Genomic DNA, 17,826 nt, shown 5'->3' with positions numbered 1-17,826 from the left:
TGATGTAGGAGAGTCTTCTATCTATCTGTTGCTTTCATTGGTTAATTAATAAAGAAAACTGCCTGGCCTGATAGGTCAAAACATAGGTAGGTGGGGAACAGAACAGAATTGTGGGAGAAAGAAAGCAGAGGCAGAGAGCTGCACGCCATGAAGCTGCCAGGTCAGACATGCTGAATCTTTCCCGGTAAGCTACGACCTCGTGGTGAGATACAGATTATTAGAAATGGGTTGAATCAATATGTGAGAGTTGGCCAATAAGAGGCTGGAGGTAATGGGCCAGGCAGTGTTTGAATGAATACAGTTTCCGTGTAATTATTTCGGGGTAAGCTATCCGGGGTCCAGGCAGAACGCAGCCCGCCGCTCCTTTTACAGTAGTGTATATAAATAGACAGAGTCTCCTTCTAGTTAGCCATTCTAGAAAATAACTGAGACATATATGAATACTAGGACTGTAACCTGGTATACTAAAAAAGGTTTATAAAAACAACCCACGGGACTGTATCAGCAGGTAAAGACCTTTACTACCGAGCCTCTCAACCTAAGTTTGACCCCTGGGACAAAATAGGAAGACATATAGTATATTGAGAATGGAAAGATTATCACTAAGTCAGATGAAGCACCTAGTTGTAGGCTCAGGTAAACGGTGAGTTATGGTTTAGATCTTAAATACCCCCAGAGTTCATGTTCTAAATAATTGATCACCAGCCCGTGGCGCTAGTGGGAAGTGGTGGAGCCGCTAGGAGATGAAAGCCGCATTGCAAGGGGGAGGAGGGGGAGGGAAATTTAGGAGTGGATGGACCCTTTAGGAGGTGAGAGAATCTTTAGGGATCAGGACCAATACGAAAGCACTGAGACCACTGGGGTGGGGCATGGCCTCGAAAGGAATGTTGGGAACTGGGTATTTCCGTTTTGTTTTCTTTTGCTTCCTGGTCTCCATTAGGAGATAACAGACAACAGAGCCCAGTGACCCTGGGCTGACACCTCTGGAACTGTCAGCCCAGATAAGTCTTTCCTCCGCTGAGGTTGATTCCCTTAGGTATTTTGTCCCAGTGACAGACAGTTGACTAACATAGTGTGACAATGTATATTAGATCACACGAAGCTATATACCTTTGCTTATATAGTCATTTGTCACTTAGCCATGGGGATGCATTCTGAGAAGGTGTTATTGAGGAAATCCATCCTTGTGTGAACAGCTACCTCTCTGGATGATACGGTCATATAGGACCTTGTGGTCCAGGCAGTCTGCCACCGGCAGAAACATCATCCATTATGTGGCACATGACAGCTTCCTTATACGGACCAAGAAAGAATCTGTGGGGATCTCTATGAAAGTCTTCGAGTTGAAGTTTATGACAGAGATGTGCGATTCCTGGAAGGGGAACGTATTCTCTTTTATATAACTCTCGCTGTATCGTTTGAAGTCTTAGTTTTCAAAACTGATCAAAATATACAAAAAAAAAAAGAAAAGAAAAAGAACAAACAAGAGAAAAAAGGCAACTCTTTACAATATAGATCATTGGGGAAAGACTTCAACGAAGTTTATAAGATTGTTGATAAATAATTGGCTGGATCCTGACACCTCTGCAGTGTGAAGGAAAACAGAATAACTAAGGGCCCAGAGGCCTTCACAGCTCAGACACAAGGCTCTAGCACAGAGAGGCTTTCCAGCCTCCCGGTTCTCTCATTCACTGGACTTTCAATATTCCCCCATTACACATAACTCACTTTTTACCCAGGCTTCTATTGAAATCTGGATACTCCTGCCTTTATCTCCTGAATGCTGGGATTACGGGAGTGTACCAGCCTAGGGCTGTGATTTCTAGTGCCTAAATAAAGGGAAAGGAAGAGAGCTGGCTGGTTCCTTGTATTGTGGATCTTTTTGGCCCTCCTTTAATACCATAAACCTTTGGCACTTTCTCCTGCTTCTGGAACCCAAACAGCCCAAACTGCATCAGGAATCTTTTCCTTCACAGCATTCTGCAGTTGCTTTGCTCTAGGAACAAAGATAGCAGCTTTATACTGCTCGGATTAGCTCTTCAATTAAACATGGAATATAATTAAATTTTTAATGTAATGTTCTTATTCCTTGTTAGGTAAATTCCCTTGAAACTATAAGATATAGAGGAAAAGGAACAGGAGACATAAAAGGAATGGAAATAGCAATCATTGGGCACTTGTGGCCCTTGAATACAGGTTCTTCTCCTGTCTTGGAGAAAGATGAGGCAATTGCAAGGTCCGCATCGTGCTGGCATTATCAGCTGAGGCTTCCGTGAGCATATGGTGGACTACTCCCCCCAGACATTCTTTGACTTCTTTTTCTCCTGAGAAAGAACCTGGAGGTGGCGGCTGGTAGAGGCACCAGCAGATAGGCTACAAGCTCCTAGAAGGTGCTGGCAAGTTCTTTGAGAGGAAACGCTTGCTTTGTCAAAGAAACGTGACTCAATAAAGAGCAGCCATGCAATTCAATGATAAGAATCAGGCATTAGGATTTTTTTCCTTTGTGTTAAAGACTGAACTCATAACCTTGTGCATCCCAGGCAAGCACGGTCCACTGAGCTGTAGCCACGCCCCTTGTTTTTTGAGACAAGGTCTCACTGTGTATCGAAGACTGGCCTTGAACTCACTGTGCATCCCAGGCTGGTACTGAAAGCTGGATGCTCCTGCCTTCATCCCCTGAGTGCTGGGATTACGGGAGTGTATCAGCCTAGGGCTGTGCTTTCTAGTTTGTCAGGCTATAAGATGAGAAGAAGGGCAGGGAAGAGTGTGGCCAGAAGTACAGTAGTGCTTACACACTGTAGAGCCTATTGCAGCATCTTGTAATTACCAAGCCACAAGGTGTCACTCACTGCTTCTAGTTGGGAAAGAATGAGAGAGAGAGAGAGAGGGGGCGGGGGGACAGAGGTTGTACTGCACCTGTCACATGATATAGTCTCTCATCTATATAGCTCAGTTCCCTCATCCCAGCCAGGCAAGAAGCAGCAAGATCATTTTGAAAATGCATTCTGTTTGGGCCTGCAGAAAAACAACAATGCAATCTCCAGACAAGGAGTTCAGGCAGGTTATCCAAGGATATGAGAGGAAGATGTGGAACAGTGTTCTGGCAATGGTCCAAAGCATCAGCACACCTGGGACCACTCTAGCTGCTCTTTGTAAAACACGGAGATTGTTACGATGAGACAGAAAGATGAGAAGACTGCATCGGAGGAAGAAACACCCAAAATTGGCCCTAGTTACTATAGCTGGGGAGAATGCAGACAGGGGAAGCCAGAGGCTTTCCCTGAGAACCGTTTTCCTGCCTTCTAAGCTGTAATGGACACCTTTAATCTCCCACATTGAGATGGCAACTGGCCTGCTGCATGACTCTGCAATCTGAAAAAGACCCCCAAAGAGATGCTCTACAAAAGACTTCTGCATAGACATAAGATTCCTCCAAACCATGCTGATGAATGTAAACAGATGGGCAGCAGAAAGAGCCAGAGCCTGCCTCCCCCACCCCCAATATACGCTGGCTTGAGCATGAAGGGGGAAAACATTTAGCTGTCAAGATGTGCCTGAGGTTTCTGGAGTGTAGGGTGAATGAGGTCTTTTTGCCAAACCCCAAATACTGCAGGGTTAAGCTTTCCCCCATAAGGCATTAGATAATTGCTGTTTCATTCTGTGGATTTCTCATTTGTCTCGCCTTCTTCTTCTTCTTCTTTTTCTTTTTTTTTAAAGCAAACAAAATAATTATCTTTGTCTCAGGGTAATTTTCCTATTATTTCCACAATTAAATAATTACTTCAACCCCTGCGTTAAAACATGCCCATTTGTCTCTGTGGACACAGTGGACTGCCAGTTGCTTTAAATAGCCCTTCAGAGCAGTCGGGTTAAGGGCTCCATTTGTGTCCCCAGAAATTAGCGTAAGGAAGCCAGCTTCCCGATGCAGTGGACAATTCTATTTATAATGCTTAATTAATCCTCTCCAGTTACTCCGAGCGCTCACTTGCAAACTTTCATTTCCACCTCACCCAAACGCTTCCCAAGAGAAGAGTTAAAAACGTGAACGCTGGCAGAATTCGCTGGGGTTTTGGTTGAGTAGGAAAGAGCTGGGTAAATTAGCTCCTGATAGCTCACTAATCATACCTGAGAAGGACATGTCAAGTTGGGCAGCACTGATGAACCATTCTGTCAAAAATCCTGAACTCGAGAGAGGTAGCGGTAAGAAGTGGGCTTTGCCCGGGTCCGACCCTGTCTGCCGACCCTGGCTCTGAAGGCCAGTCTGGACAGGTGAGACGGTGAAAGGGAAGGCAAAGGGAAGCATGGACTTTTTCAAAACAGTAGCATCAGGCAGCCATCCCGAGGGGCTTCATCTATGCACAGCTTCTGGTGGTCTAAGGTCGCCTTCTCTTTGACACAGAGAACCCAGTGGTCACCAAGTCCACCCATTGCAATCTCTCACCTCAGCTATTACAAACGGAGTGAACTGACCCCAGAAAATCCCAAGCACCCAGAAAGCTACCACGTCTACAGAGATATACAGAAGGCTCTTGAGAAGAAGAAAGGGAGGCGTGTCACCGAGGTGAGCAGTTTCACAGGTAGAGGGCATGGTAGAGACTTGAACACACCGTTTCCGGTGAACCAGCACCCTGGAGCAGAGCTTTATCAGGACCGGTCCCCGTGCCCACGGGAATCAGAAAATTGATTGATTACCTTTCCTTTCCCACAGTCGAGAGTGGGCAGAATGCAATGACTCGGGCTCTTTCGTGAGCCCCTAAGAAAACTCTATAATCTGTTGTGTGTGTGAGGATAAATATACTTCATGACATAGCTCTGAGGACCAAGCTGAGACACAGAGGCTCAAGCAGTACTTAACACATAGCGGGTGCTGTGTGTGGGGCTGACTGGCTTCATTATGTCTTGCCACATCTTCCCCCCTGGTCCCCTCCTGTCCTTCACCAGTACTGCTGCTGGAGCTGGCTCAGGCTGTCATGCCCTTGCCTTTGAACAGCTCTCTCATTTTTTTTTTTAAATTCAGACTCCCTCTCTGTCTCCCCCAGCCCATTGTACACATGATCAGCACTTCAGAATCAACTTGTGAGCTTGTTCCTATTGTACCCAATAGTTCTCCACAGTTTATCACACGGAGTTTTAACTCCCCGGCTTCTGTTTCTATTTCAACTCCTCTCCACGTTCTCCTGCTCCAGAGGAACCAAGCTATTATTTGCTACCCCCGCTGTGGCTTTCCTCCTCTAATTATTCCAGTACTCCTTTGCATTGACAGCTGTATTCATTGTTCTTTTCGTGTAGAAATTAGGTTGTCCCCAATATCCCCCTTCAGCTTCTGTCCTTTAAAGCCAAGTCTGAAGGCTGCCTCCGTCTTGGGGACTTTCCTGACCATGCTACCATCATATCATCTTTTCTGGCCCCTGTGAATGTCAGTGGGGACATAGAGGTCAGTTTCCATGCTTCCTGCTTGCCGCTATTGACACCCCACAGTTCAGCCTTTTTGCTCCTCAGATCAGCTGTTTTTCTTATGACCATTATCACCGCCCTATGCTCTGTAGAATAGGTATGCTGCAGACATGAACGAGACAGTCAGTGAGGGAATGACCACCCAGTCCTGTTAATGTACCCATGACTTATTCTCAGTCACCTCCCTGGACCTTTACAATGATGTGCATGGCTCTATTTTGACTTCAAAAGTAAAGGGGATAAAAACAACCCCACTAGTGCAGAACCAGACACACAAAGCACATCATCCATCCCCACGCCCCAGAGTCCTTTCCAGGAAGGAGCAGGGAGAGAAGACAGGGAAGTGCAGTACCTTTGTACCTGGTCACTACAGCTGCATTGACACTGAGGGGCTCCTGGAAGCTGACGGTGAGGGACGTGCTGCTGGTTACCAGGAGACAGACATTGGCAGGCACCTCCGGGACTCCTGACAGAGAAGGAAAATCATCAGAGTCTTAGCTTCTCAGATCCTTTCCAAACACACTCCTGCCTCTTCGTGGGATGGTGGGAGCACACACTTTGCAGATGCTGGTTTGCAGAGCCCACTTGCTTTCCCTTGTGAACCTTTTCCTTAAAAGGTTCAGTGCGTGCATGCATGTGTGTGCAAGTGTGTGCGCATGTGCACGACCCAGAAGAGGACTTAGTGTGTCTTGCTCTAGCACCCTCCACTTTATTCCCTTGAGACAGGGTCTCTCATTGAACCTGGAGCTAGACTGGCAGCCAGCAAGTCCAGCGATCCTCCTGCCCTCCACTCTCAACACAGTGCTGGCTCCACATGTGGTGTGGCCATGCCTGGAGTTTTTCATGAGGGCCAGGGGTTCAAACTTAGGTCTCTATTCTTGCACAACGAATGCTCTCACAACCCCTGTATTTGGCATTTAATTATCTTCCAGAGTCAGCTCATTTTCTTGGACATTCTGCGAGGCAGGGGCTTTTAAATGATAGAACTGACTGTTTTCTTTTTTTCTTTGTATTTGGAATTTCAACTCCAGTTCTTTTAGTTGCTTAAATAAAATCCTTTAGGATGAGAGCAGGGCTTCGCAAGTGTTTGAGTTAGACATTTTTGTCCTAATGAAATCTTCCAGGATAAAAAATTCTTATAGAATGAGAATTTAGTGGTTCACAAACATCTGGGCTGGATATGTTCTCACATCAGGGGCTTCACTCAGCAGTGAATTTTGCACTGCCAGTAAGTATTAACCTGGACTGTCTTAACAAGCCAAAAGAACTGGTAGAAAGAATGGAAATGCACACAAAAGCATAATTCATGGGCCAGTTGACTATCTTTCTCTGTTGTATTAAGTTCAGTTTATAGCTGTCTAAAAAAATACAGTAGAGAGTTGAAAACACTTTAAGCTTGAAGTTGAAGCAGAAGCTGGACAAATAGGCAAATAAATATTTTTCCAGCTCCACATCCCAAAATATAGCCACTTCAGGCCATCAGACCATCGAGCCATTAGGCATTAGGGCGTAGCTGGTGGGAAGTGCTAGGTGAGCCGAGATGTGGTGGAGGGAGGCCAGAAGCACCCAGGGCTCACGGCTGTGGCCAGGGAACCAATTGGGAGCCAGAAAATTAAGCAAGACAAAAGCCCCTTTTACAGCCTCCCAGAGTTCTTGCCCCAAGCAGGCTGACAACAGCCATCTACGACTGGAGAGTTGAGAAATCCCTAAAAGGCCTGGCTGTCTCTAAGCAAAGCTCAGCCTTGTCACGTGCCTCCATCCTCTACGCGCATACTCACTGGCGTGCTCGAAGCCGGTTTTCATGCGTCGGTAGAGCCGGGACCTCCACTCCCAAGCCTTCAGCTGCTTCTCCTTCTCGGTGTTGTCCAGAGTGAAGCCTTCATTCTCCACCTGGGCAGACAACTCACTCACTCTGTCCTGGGCCTCCTGGACTAGCGTGTTGAGGTGCATGGCTCGGCTTTCTCGGCTGACGACTGGGAAGAAAGAGACAAGATGACTGTCCTTAGGAAGCGTGGTTGCTTTAGGCTGTCTGTGTCTCTCTGCCTTTGAAAACCTTTGGAGAACGTGGGCTCTGTGTTTCCTATTAAGTATCTTACGATAAGGCCTAACACTGACTACCACTGTTTAGTGGTCAATTCAGCAAATGAAGACATTCCCATAGCTCTTAGGCCATTTTGCCACATGATTCCCAGGGAACTCATAAACAGTCGTGGTTGTGTTGATGATATTTGGAGGGGCACACACATAGGAGCAGGGGCCCCATCAGGTTAAGACAGAACAAACTACATTCTACCAGAGTTGATTTTTTAAAAGAAAATATTTGATGGAATCTAGCTTAAATTTTCGGCCCTTATCACATTCTTATCAACCTAGAGAAAACTTTACATGCACCTCTTAGGATTCTTTTAGTATTTACCAATTTCTACATTGTCAATGAAGTATCTCAAGCTGGTGCCAGAATTGAGTTAGGGAGTTTCAGTGGCTGGACCCTACACTGATCTTCGACTGTGGTCTGGCTCCAGGAATGCACCTTCTCCTAGATATATCCATGTCCCAGAAAGCCAGACTTCCTTACTAGAGCTTTGCCTTTGGATTGCACTGGTGCATCCCAAGCTCCACTTGGCTTCCATCATGTTGTTTACTCAATCTGCCCTGTGTGCTCAGATGTACAGCAGCGGTAGAAACTGCCCATTCTTAGGCTCGCCTGTGAGGCTGCGTCCTGTGGTCTTCTGCATGGGAGGGTCTGCTTAGGTGGTCACCTGTCACTTCTGAGGAGCCCCTCCCAACTGGTGACAAGACAGGAGACAGCCTCCCTCAGGAAAGGTGGCTGAGGACCACAGGAACAGGGACATGAGCCAGCGGCAAGGTCTGCAGATGTGTTATTGGAATGTGCTTGACACTCCCAGTGACCAAAACAATATTTCTTTCTGATGAGTGGGAAGCAAAACCCACCCATTTCATTCTTTATAATTAATGGGAAATCTGATGAAGATAACTCAAGTGAAAATGTGTGTGTTAGGCGTGTTTTGAAATGGAAATTAGGTGGTTGTATATTCAGATACTCTGTGTTCATAAGCATGTCTGCGTTAATTACAGGAAATGAATACTAATTTATTATTGCCCCTGAGCACGATCAGTCTAAATTTATTTACAGATGAGGTCAATGAAAAATTAGTTGAGTCTTTTTTCTTTTTCTTTTCTTCTTTCTTCTTAGAGCCGCTGCTCAGAACACCCGGGACTGTGTTCTGCTGCAGGTTTGGCGTGGTTAATGAATGTTGTCGTAGCAGTCAATCATGTACTCGAAATGCTGTCACACGTCTTTTTTTAAAGCCTCAGTCATGAGCCATGACAGAAAAATAAACAAATAAATATAAAGTTAAAAAAACCCTTGGACTGAGCAGCTACGCTGTGCAGAATCCCCCGGGGAGGCTCACGGAGGCCAGAATAAATGATAATGTAAGTGCTGGGGATGTAGCGAGGCCATGACGGTCTGTGAATAGGGAGGTCCGGGAGGAAAAATGCACGCACACACACATCTACACGAGCACACACTCCAGTGGAAAAACTGGCAATATTAGTAGCCTCAAGGTGCAATTTCCTGGAGCTGCTAAGACTGACAAGGCAGTACTAAATGCTGTTAATTTAACTAACTTCAGATTAATGGTAGAGTCTGCGACGACTGAAGCCCTCAAACACAGTCTCATTATAGGCTTGCTGGGAAGGCCCTAAATATAGGCATTGACAGTTTAAAACAAATTCGTATACATTTGTGTATTTTTAGCCATAGGTTAGGCGTCAGAGCTGGTGTCACAGTTTTCAGGTTGATTAATTGACCCAGTAACGGCACCCTCTCCCCGCCGCCCCCTCCTCCGCCCGCTCTAAATTAGAGAGAAAATGGAGGGATTGTCCTTGTTAAGTGATTCAGTGGGCCTTTCATTGTAAACCTGGTGTTTGAATTGCATGCATGCGTCAACACTTGGGTGATAGGCACATGCTTTATAAAAATAAATTTTTCTAATACTGTGAAATCCCCCCTATTAACTTTTATATCCACAACAGTTATTATGGGTTGGCATTCCAGGTGGCATTTCAGATGGACAGCTTCTCTCGAGGGCTGTGCGCGGCTCCCCTTCCCTGCCCCTGACATTTTTCCTGCTTTCCCTGACCTAACACGGTTTACTTCTGCCCCCTCTGCTCCTGCAGGGCTTCAGTCCTTGTCCTCACCATAAGGCAGTTTCGCCCTCTCCGAATCTACCAGGAGGGCACCTTCACCTTCTACAGTCAGGGGCCCGGTCCAAAGGGGCCACAATGTAGTGCTGTGCAAAATGGCATGGTTCTGCTACTGCAGGGTGCAGTGATGACAGTGGGTCGGACAGGGATTGGAGGGCCTCCCAGGAACCACCATCCTCCAGTGTCGCTGGTCTTCTAGGACCCTGGATTCTCCGTGCAGAACTCAATGAGAACATATTGTTTAGAAATGACCGATGAGTTGATTCTGGAGGTGGGGGCGGGGGGATTCCTAAAAACCTGAAGATTTACATTTTTGAGAAAGAGAAAGTATTTTTGAAATCTTTTCTTTTTCTTTCTCTCCAGATTCAGTCCCAGGTGTCCCCGGAGAGTCCTCACTGGCCTCTGTTATAGGCAATTGCGTGGACCAATCTCAAAGGCTGAACCTGTGTTCTCCAACCGTCTCACCAGGCAAATCTTTATATTTTTTTCCTATGGATTTTTTTTAATAGCTTAATAAAACACCCCTTTGAAAGACTTTTTTTTTTTGCCACCAAACCAGCTGACTTATAAAACAGCCATGTTTCTGCCTATTATTAATGACCCACTTAACCGCCAATAGCAGCGTCTGTCCAATGAGATAATCGACTTAACTGGGGAGATTTATTTAGGCAAAAGCAAGTGAATATGATAATTATATCAAGCTGGGTAATTTGGTCAAGAGTGGATGTGTGATGGGGTAGGTTTTGGTACCTTTAAAATTGTCCTGGGGACCTTCTTTTGTTTGTTTGTTTGACTTCAGGGTAGGAGCCTTTTTACTCTCCCTATTTTAAAGACGAAGAAGCGGGAACCCAGGGAAGCCGGATGATTTAGTCACAGTCTTCTTAAACGCCTTCAAGAACTCAGAGAACTCTTCTTTAAATCAAAGGGAATCTGAATCAACTTATGACTTACATATTGCAGTTTATATTCAGCTTACAATTGGCACACTCGTTTTGGCTGTTTGATTGGAAATGGGGGCAGGGGTCGTGCCTGTTTTCCGGTTGATTTTTCCTGCCTGTCCTCTGCTCCCTGTCTTGGGTCTCTATTCCACTTTCACTCTGCCCACGGGCTGTTTTCTTGTGTCCTGACCTCTGCAAGTATTAGCTTTTTCTTTTTCCTAGCAGTTGGTCCCTTCTGCGGCCCGGCAACTGTCCCTCTGAGCAGCCATAGGCAGCACAATAGAGGGTCTGTGGGTGTGTGGCAAGCCGTCCGGCTGGGGCAAGACCACTTCACGGCTCCTGAGACAGGCTCCCTGCTATTGTGGTGCTTAATTATCAACAGTATTTCTACCACCCAGTGCTTCAGAGTGGGAATTTGTTATAAGACCTGCCCAGCTAATTAACTATGGGATGGGGGTGGGAGGTGGGGCAGGAACGCTGTGTTCAAAGAATACAATTAGGGTTACTGTTTAAATCTCGAGATAAATAGTGATGGGGCTGAATGGACTTTGTCTAGTGCTGGACTCTAGCGTAGGGACTGCAGATCCTTAGCGACTTCATTATTTCACTCTTCCACCACACTGCTGAATGGGACCTGGCTGCAAAAAGTTTGAAAATATGAATGAGGGCAACGTGCAGGGTAATTTGAATTTTTTTTAAAAAAAATTAAAAATTTAAAGTTTTATTTTTAGTTGCAGGCGCAGGATGTCTTGGAGTTGGAGATAAAGGCTGTTGTGGGGCACTCGATGTTGGCACTAGGAACTCAGCGTAGGTCCTCTGCCGGAGCAGCAATTACTTTTCCCCACAGAGCCATCGTGCAAGTCCCTAATTTTAATTTACTCGAGGTTTTGAGGGAATAATTTATTTGATTTTCTTGCAAAAAATGAATACATTCGCTTTTAATGGTGATAATGGAATTTTTGCAGTTTACAACACTTTTTTTTTTTATTATTGCCGTTTTCCTCTTTCTTGTTGATGAGACAAACAAGGCTCCAGACAATCGCTGCATCTCAGTGATAGGAAGGATCCTTATCCCAGCTTGGCTGCACCCCAAACCCTGAGCCATCTTTGCCTTGCAAAGGCATTGCTTGCAAAGAGAGCTTCATTCATCCTCCAGCAGTGAAACTGGAAACAGTGTTTTTGTCTTCGGCAGAAATAGGCTTTGTAAATGGTTGTTTCCAAGAGTGGAGGTAACCCTCGAAGGTACCTTGAGGTCCTAGACATCATGCAGTATCCTTAAAAGATGTAAGGTCCCAGAGAGATTCATGTGTCCTTGTTTCTTAGCCTTTCTGGGCCTGTGGGTTGTAGCATGATTATCTTTACTCTACAGCTAATATCCACCTAGAAGTGAGTCCACACCTTGTTTGTCTTTCTGGGTCTGAGTTACCTCACTCAGGATAATTTTTTTCTTCTTTGTTCCAGGCATTGGCCTGCAAATTTCATGATGCCATTTTTTTTTTTTTGTAACAGCTGAACAATACTCCACTGTTTGGATGTCCGTTTTCTTTATCCATTCTTTGGTTGCGGGACATTTTGACGTACCGCACATTTTCAGACAATGGACAGTCAGTCACATGAGCACTGGCCCACACATCACTACTGCTCCCCCATTCCACACTTGACTGCCTCTCTTGCAACTGACATGGTCCCACATCTTCTAACTGCATGCCCAGATTTTAGCCACCACAAACACGCACAGGTCACCTTTTTTGCCTACCTGGTGACCTTAGTTAATGTGAGTAAATTTGGTTCCTTTGCCTTAGCTCTGGCTGTTTGCTTACTGCTGTGGCTGATGACCAGTGGCCAGATGCTGGGGAGCTGCACCCTCAGTAGAAGAAAAGGTCAGCACATGTCTTGGCTTCTGAATTCTTTGATTTGTTTGGTAATGTACTGGATGCAAGCACGTAAAACAAATTGCCTTCTGAAATAGTTTTGTATTTTTGTCTCCTTGCGTATATTCCTGAAACTGTTTATCAAGTCAAATGTACTTTTAGTTTTTTTCCAAAAAAATGGTGCATAGTTTTAGTCAGTCACTCTGCCATGTTGAACACAGGCTCTTACCTGAAAACTGGCATAACAATGGTGCCTAATCACAAACCATGCTAAGTTAGTGATAATCTCCACACAGGTTTTTATCAATATCACTCCTATTGATTTTTAGAAGCACACAAAAAATAAACTCAAATTTGTTCTTATGTAATAGCTTGATCTTTTTCCACCAAAAAATAATCTCTTGTTCCAAATCTTTTTTAAAAAATGTCCATTCCAGCTACTTTTTAGAAACATAACACACTCATAAATGATGTCAAAGTGGATGCTATCTGTTATTTCAAAGGAGAAAGCGAGGTCACTTTGATATAAACCTTGCACTGAGAGCCAATATCCTCTGGGCAATGAAGAAAGGCAGTTCATAAGATTTATCTTTGTTGATCATAAGTGACAACCATCCAACAATTCTGCAGCGAACTTGGTTTAAGGTAGTAATGCCAAGAGCAGTAAGGCACAGGCATTTTAGTGATTAAACGTATGACATTAAAGAAACCCGTACTGTCAAGAGACTTGGCATTCAGGTCCAATCTGCTTGGCTTGTTGAAATCCAAAACTCAAAGTCTACTTTGGCTTCTCTTGGGTCTCCAGCTGTGATGTCTCTAAGAGTCCAGTTGCAAAGGTTGCAGAGACCCAGAGATGTCTCGTTTTTACTGTGACAGGGCTTTCTTCTCCTAGGGCCATCACACCTGGGCAGGGGCTCTACAGAGCCTCTGTTATGCACGCCAGGTAGCTGGTGAAGCCTTAGGAGGCAGCTTTCATGATGGAGAGGGCGCCCTCCCAGCCAGGGCACACTCAATTCAAGGGGGGTAAACAGACGTTCCACATGTTTTTGCCAGGTTGTTTAGGGAGTTCAGATCAGGTTTGAGTGGGATGACCACATCTTCTGAGGATGCTGTTTGCACTGTCTACAGCTATAGAGGCTAAGCCACGGCAGAAGAATCTCCTCTCGTTAATATTAAAAACAGGTGAGAGGAGTTTTAAAATGTATTGTAGCTAACTCAACATGTCTAAACTGTTGTCATTCCTACACGTAACCTGTGGATGACTAGACATTTTATACTAAATGTTTTTGTCCTAGACCTTTGAAAACCAGTATGAATTTCACCTTTCTAATGCTTTTTGATTTGGGCTACATACATTTTTAATAATAAATTTTGTTTTATTGTAAACTGGAAACTTGTAAGTGTTTACATGAATAGGGTATGAGGTGGGCCTGTAATTTATTAATACAATGTAAAATCATGAGATTAAGCTAATTAAAGCATACACTTTACTTGAGAGCTTTACTTTTGGTGATGATGACATTTAAAATGTACTGGCTTAGGAAAATGTAAGTGTACAGTATCATTAACTTTATGGGAGACAGATTGAAAACTGAGATGTTCTGCCCTTTGACTATTATCTCCCCATGTCCCTCCATCCAGCCTCTGCAACCCCCATTTTTCTTCTCTGTTTCTGTGAGTATGTGTTTCGGGGTTCCCTGCATGAGTCAGATCAGATGGTGTTTGTCTCTTCTGTGCCTGACTTAGGATAAGGCTCTCCAGTTGCCTCCATGTGGTCACAAAGGGCAGAATTTCCTTTCTCATTGAGGCAAAGTGTCATTTGGCTGTGCCCCCATCCCACATTTCCCTCATCAGCCTGCTGAAGGACACCCCAGTTCCTTCCATAACTTGGCTGCTGCCGACGGTGCTGCAGTAGACATGGGAGTGTGGACGTCTGTTTGACAAACATTCCAGATCTTTGGGGTAAACACCCAGAAGCGGGGTTGTTGGATCAGATGATAATACTATTTTTAGTGCTTTAGTAACAAACGCAGGACATCACATATGCTAAGCATGTGCTCTGCCAGTGGGCCACATCCTTAGACCTATTTATAGTTGTTAGAGGAAATGCCATCTATTTTCCAAATTGTTTTTACCCATTTCCATCCGCACCAAACAGCATAAAAGGTTCCCTTCTCACATCTTCACCGACACTTACGTTTTGTCTTTTCAGAAAAGTGGTTCTGACAGGTGTAAAATTATATCTTGCTGCGGCTTTTGACTTGCCTCTCTCTAAGGCTGGTGGCGTTGAGTACTTCTCCACAGTGCTGTGGGTCACTGGGCATCTTCTTTTGAGTCTGTCTGCTCAGGAGTCGTGCCCATTTCTTAGCTGAGTTGTCATTTGATTTCCTTCTGTATTTGGGGCATTGACTCCCTCGTTAGATGTATGTTTATAGATATCTTCCATCTCCGCTTGTTTCTTCTCCGAGTTTCATTATTATCCATTGGCTTTTTAGTTTGATGTTACTGACTTTTGTTCTTACTCCTGCTTTTGGCGTCAAATCCGAAAAGTCATTCTCCAGACCAGCATCATGGAGTTTTCCCCCTTTGTTTTTATTTGCAACTTTGTAGTTTAGTCTTATATTTATGACTTTAATACATTTTTGTGCTGATCTATATATGATGTGGCATAGGGGCCTGATTTCATTTTCATGTTTGGGGATATCCAACACCACCTGCTAGGGAGGTCATACTCTTCCCCTTGTAGATATACTCTTGGCATCCTTGTTAGCAATTGGCGGTCTGTAGAGTGTGGGTTCATTCTGGAGCTCTCCATTCTGGTCCATCTTTTAAGAGATTGTGAGTGACACATGACTAATACCTGCTGTGTCGCACAGTGTAGCCCATAGCACAGTTCTACAGTCTTCAGAAAGTGTGTGGTATTGGGGGTACCAGCACACACAATCTTCAGGGCTGGTTCTGTCTATTTTACCACAGGACCCACGTAGCGGATGGTAAACATTTAAATTCTTTTCCAGAAGCTCCTGGATTTTTTTTTTTTTTAGAATTATATTGAATGACAGTTTGGGGAGGTCAGGGGGTGTTTATAGCATCCCAGGGCACGAGCGAAGGACTTGAAAGGTACTACTCCACTGCATTCATAACTGCCCTACTGTCCTAGACTGACAGTGTCGCAGCCAATCTTCCAGGAACACCCATCTATCTACCTCTGTCCTCTCCAGACGTTCCTCCACACACATGCTGTGCAGGGGTGGTCACGATATCCTGTCGCAGCTGAGATTAGGTGGCAAAGGACATTTGTTTCTGCCTTGGTTGATCTCTCTCACCTTCTAGAACCTTAGCACTTAGGAACATCTACTGCGATGTCAACAACTTGTCACATGAAGAGGTCCATGTAGCCAGGGATGCAGAGCTCTTGCCAGCTGTGGCCCTGAGTGAGCAATGGGACAGATCCCGTAACTCCATTCAACTGCAAGGTGATAGCGGTTGTATGGATGCCCTGATGTCTAATCCATAGATACTTAGAGAAATGTCATTATTTGCTAAGTTTGGGGTGATTTAATACCGAGTGATATAGATAATAACTAACATAAGATTATGTCCATCTTACAGATAAAGAAACTGAGGCAGGAAGAGGCTAAAGATTTTTCTTACCAAGTTTCAGATGTGGAATTTGAAACCAGGACTCCTTCAGTCCACAAATTTGATTTTTAGGCTGTGCTACTGATTTGACTTAAAAGCACCATCTCCAGTAGTGATCTTTCATGGTGGGACGGTGTGTGTGGGGGGATGGGAAGAAGGATGGATACCTTCTGGAGCGATAGCAGTGGGAATGTTGGGAATGTTGGGAATACATAGGCTCCTGCTTCCATAGCAGGAGCCTAGGTACACAAGGGCACTGTTAACGGCAGTCAAAGACATTGTTAAACATTATCTGTAATGCTTTAGGTTTTGCCAGAGAGAGCTTATTCTATGTGGGGTACATCAAAAACGCAAAGCAAAAGCTGACTCCTGCCATCTGCAATAATGTGGATGAGCCTAGCGAAGCCAGAGCACAGAAAGACCAAGTGCATGATTACATGTCTAGGTGAACCTTTAAACATCCAAATCACAGAACTTGAGAATAGAAGGTGGGTCGCCAGGCACCAGAGGCTGGGAGAGGTGTACCAAAGGCTGCAAACTTTCAGTTAGAAGCTTAACAAGCTCTGGGGATCTCATGTACAACATGAAGATGTCGAGTGTGCTAATTAATTTGATTATGGCAATTATTCCTCAGTGCATACAAATATCCAACTCTTTTGCTTTGAAGATAATCACATTTTGTCTGTCAGTCAACTATTTGGAAATTAAGAGAGAGAAGCAGTCATTGTTGAAGAGTGGGTGATTGAAATTGAGACCAATGCCACCTGATAGTCATTAGAAACATAAAATAGGGTGAAGCCACTCCGTATTTGGGGAAATCTTTGTCTTCCTATGGAACTATGGATATTAAGATGTTGAACATGTAGTGATCAAGAATCAGAGTCTTCAAGCGTCTCAAGTAGAGTGGACACCTAGAGCAAAGTCCTTGGGGCAAGATAGTGTGGCATGCACAAGGGACAGAAGGAGGACATACTGGAGGAGGCAAGCTTTGGAGAGCAGACTTGTAAGTCAGGGTGAGGATTTACACCCCTCTTTTAATGAGGCAGATAAGAGACTGTATCTCATTCAAGAGATCCATGCATGGCTCATTTCCCCATATTCTTAATGGCAGCAAACCTTTGTCCTTTGAGAGTTGCCCAGTCCGGGGATCGTGGAGAAGGATGACGCTGGGCAATGCTGGTTTGGAATAAAAATCAGGTGTGACTAATCAACAAGTCTGGTTTTCACATGCACCAACTCCGCGGACAATCCCAAAAGTGTTTGGAGCAGTGGCGGTGCTGCTGGAGTGAGCGTGGGGTCTCCCAGGAGGGCCCTGGTAAAGACTAACATTGGCTAGGGTTGCAGACTTTCTGCTGCGGCTGTTTACACAAAGCCGACCTCATTAGTTTATAGTCACACCTCTCAGACACAGCCTGCCCCGTTCTCAGCACAGGCACAGACTCCTGACTACAGCAGACGGGAGAGGCACAGCCTGTGTGCCGGGGTGGCAGCACAGGGGGCTGGACTGTCTGCTGGTGACAGTGGCTCTGTGCTGGTATTGTGCAAAGTCCCCGAATAGAAAGATTCTGCTCGGCGCAGGCAGCTTCTGAGAGAGGTGTGAGAGGGGCTCACCGCGCAGCAGTCTGGAGGGTTCTGAAGAGACAGGAAGATGCCAGGCGAGGGAAGGGGAAGAAAAATCCACACTGAGGAGC

The 17,826-nt window shown here is 45.1% G+C and overlaps 1 protein-coding gene across 1 annotated transcript in view; it reads right to left on the bottom strand.

Annotated features, from left to right (window-relative positions):
• Window positions 1-17,826, bottom strand: part of Ankfn1 (ankyrin repeat and fibronectin type III domain containing 1) — a 351,197-nt gene that overhangs the window by 124,460 nt on the left and 208,911 nt on the right. Inside the window, exons 6-7 of the mRNA XM_048446655.3 lie at window positions 7,233-7,427; window positions 5,807-5,920 (exon numbers count right to left, since the gene is read on the bottom strand). Of these exons, the coding sequence (XP_048302612.3) occupies window positions 5,807-5,920; window positions 7,233-7,427 (309 nt within the window). The remainder of the gene's footprint in view (window positions 1-5,806; window positions 5,921-7,232; window positions 7,428-17,826) is intronic.

Source organism: Myodes glareolus, chromosome 9, assembly GCF_982192425.1.
Source record: "Myodes glareolus chromosome 9, mMyoGla1.1, whole genome shotgun sequence".
Classification (NCBI taxonomy): domain Eukaryota; kingdom Metazoa; phylum Chordata; class Mammalia; order Rodentia; family Cricetidae; genus Myodes; species Myodes glareolus.
The sequence above is the reverse complement of the archived record's forward strand: the minus strand, read 5'-3'. Positions and strand labels throughout refer to the sequence as shown.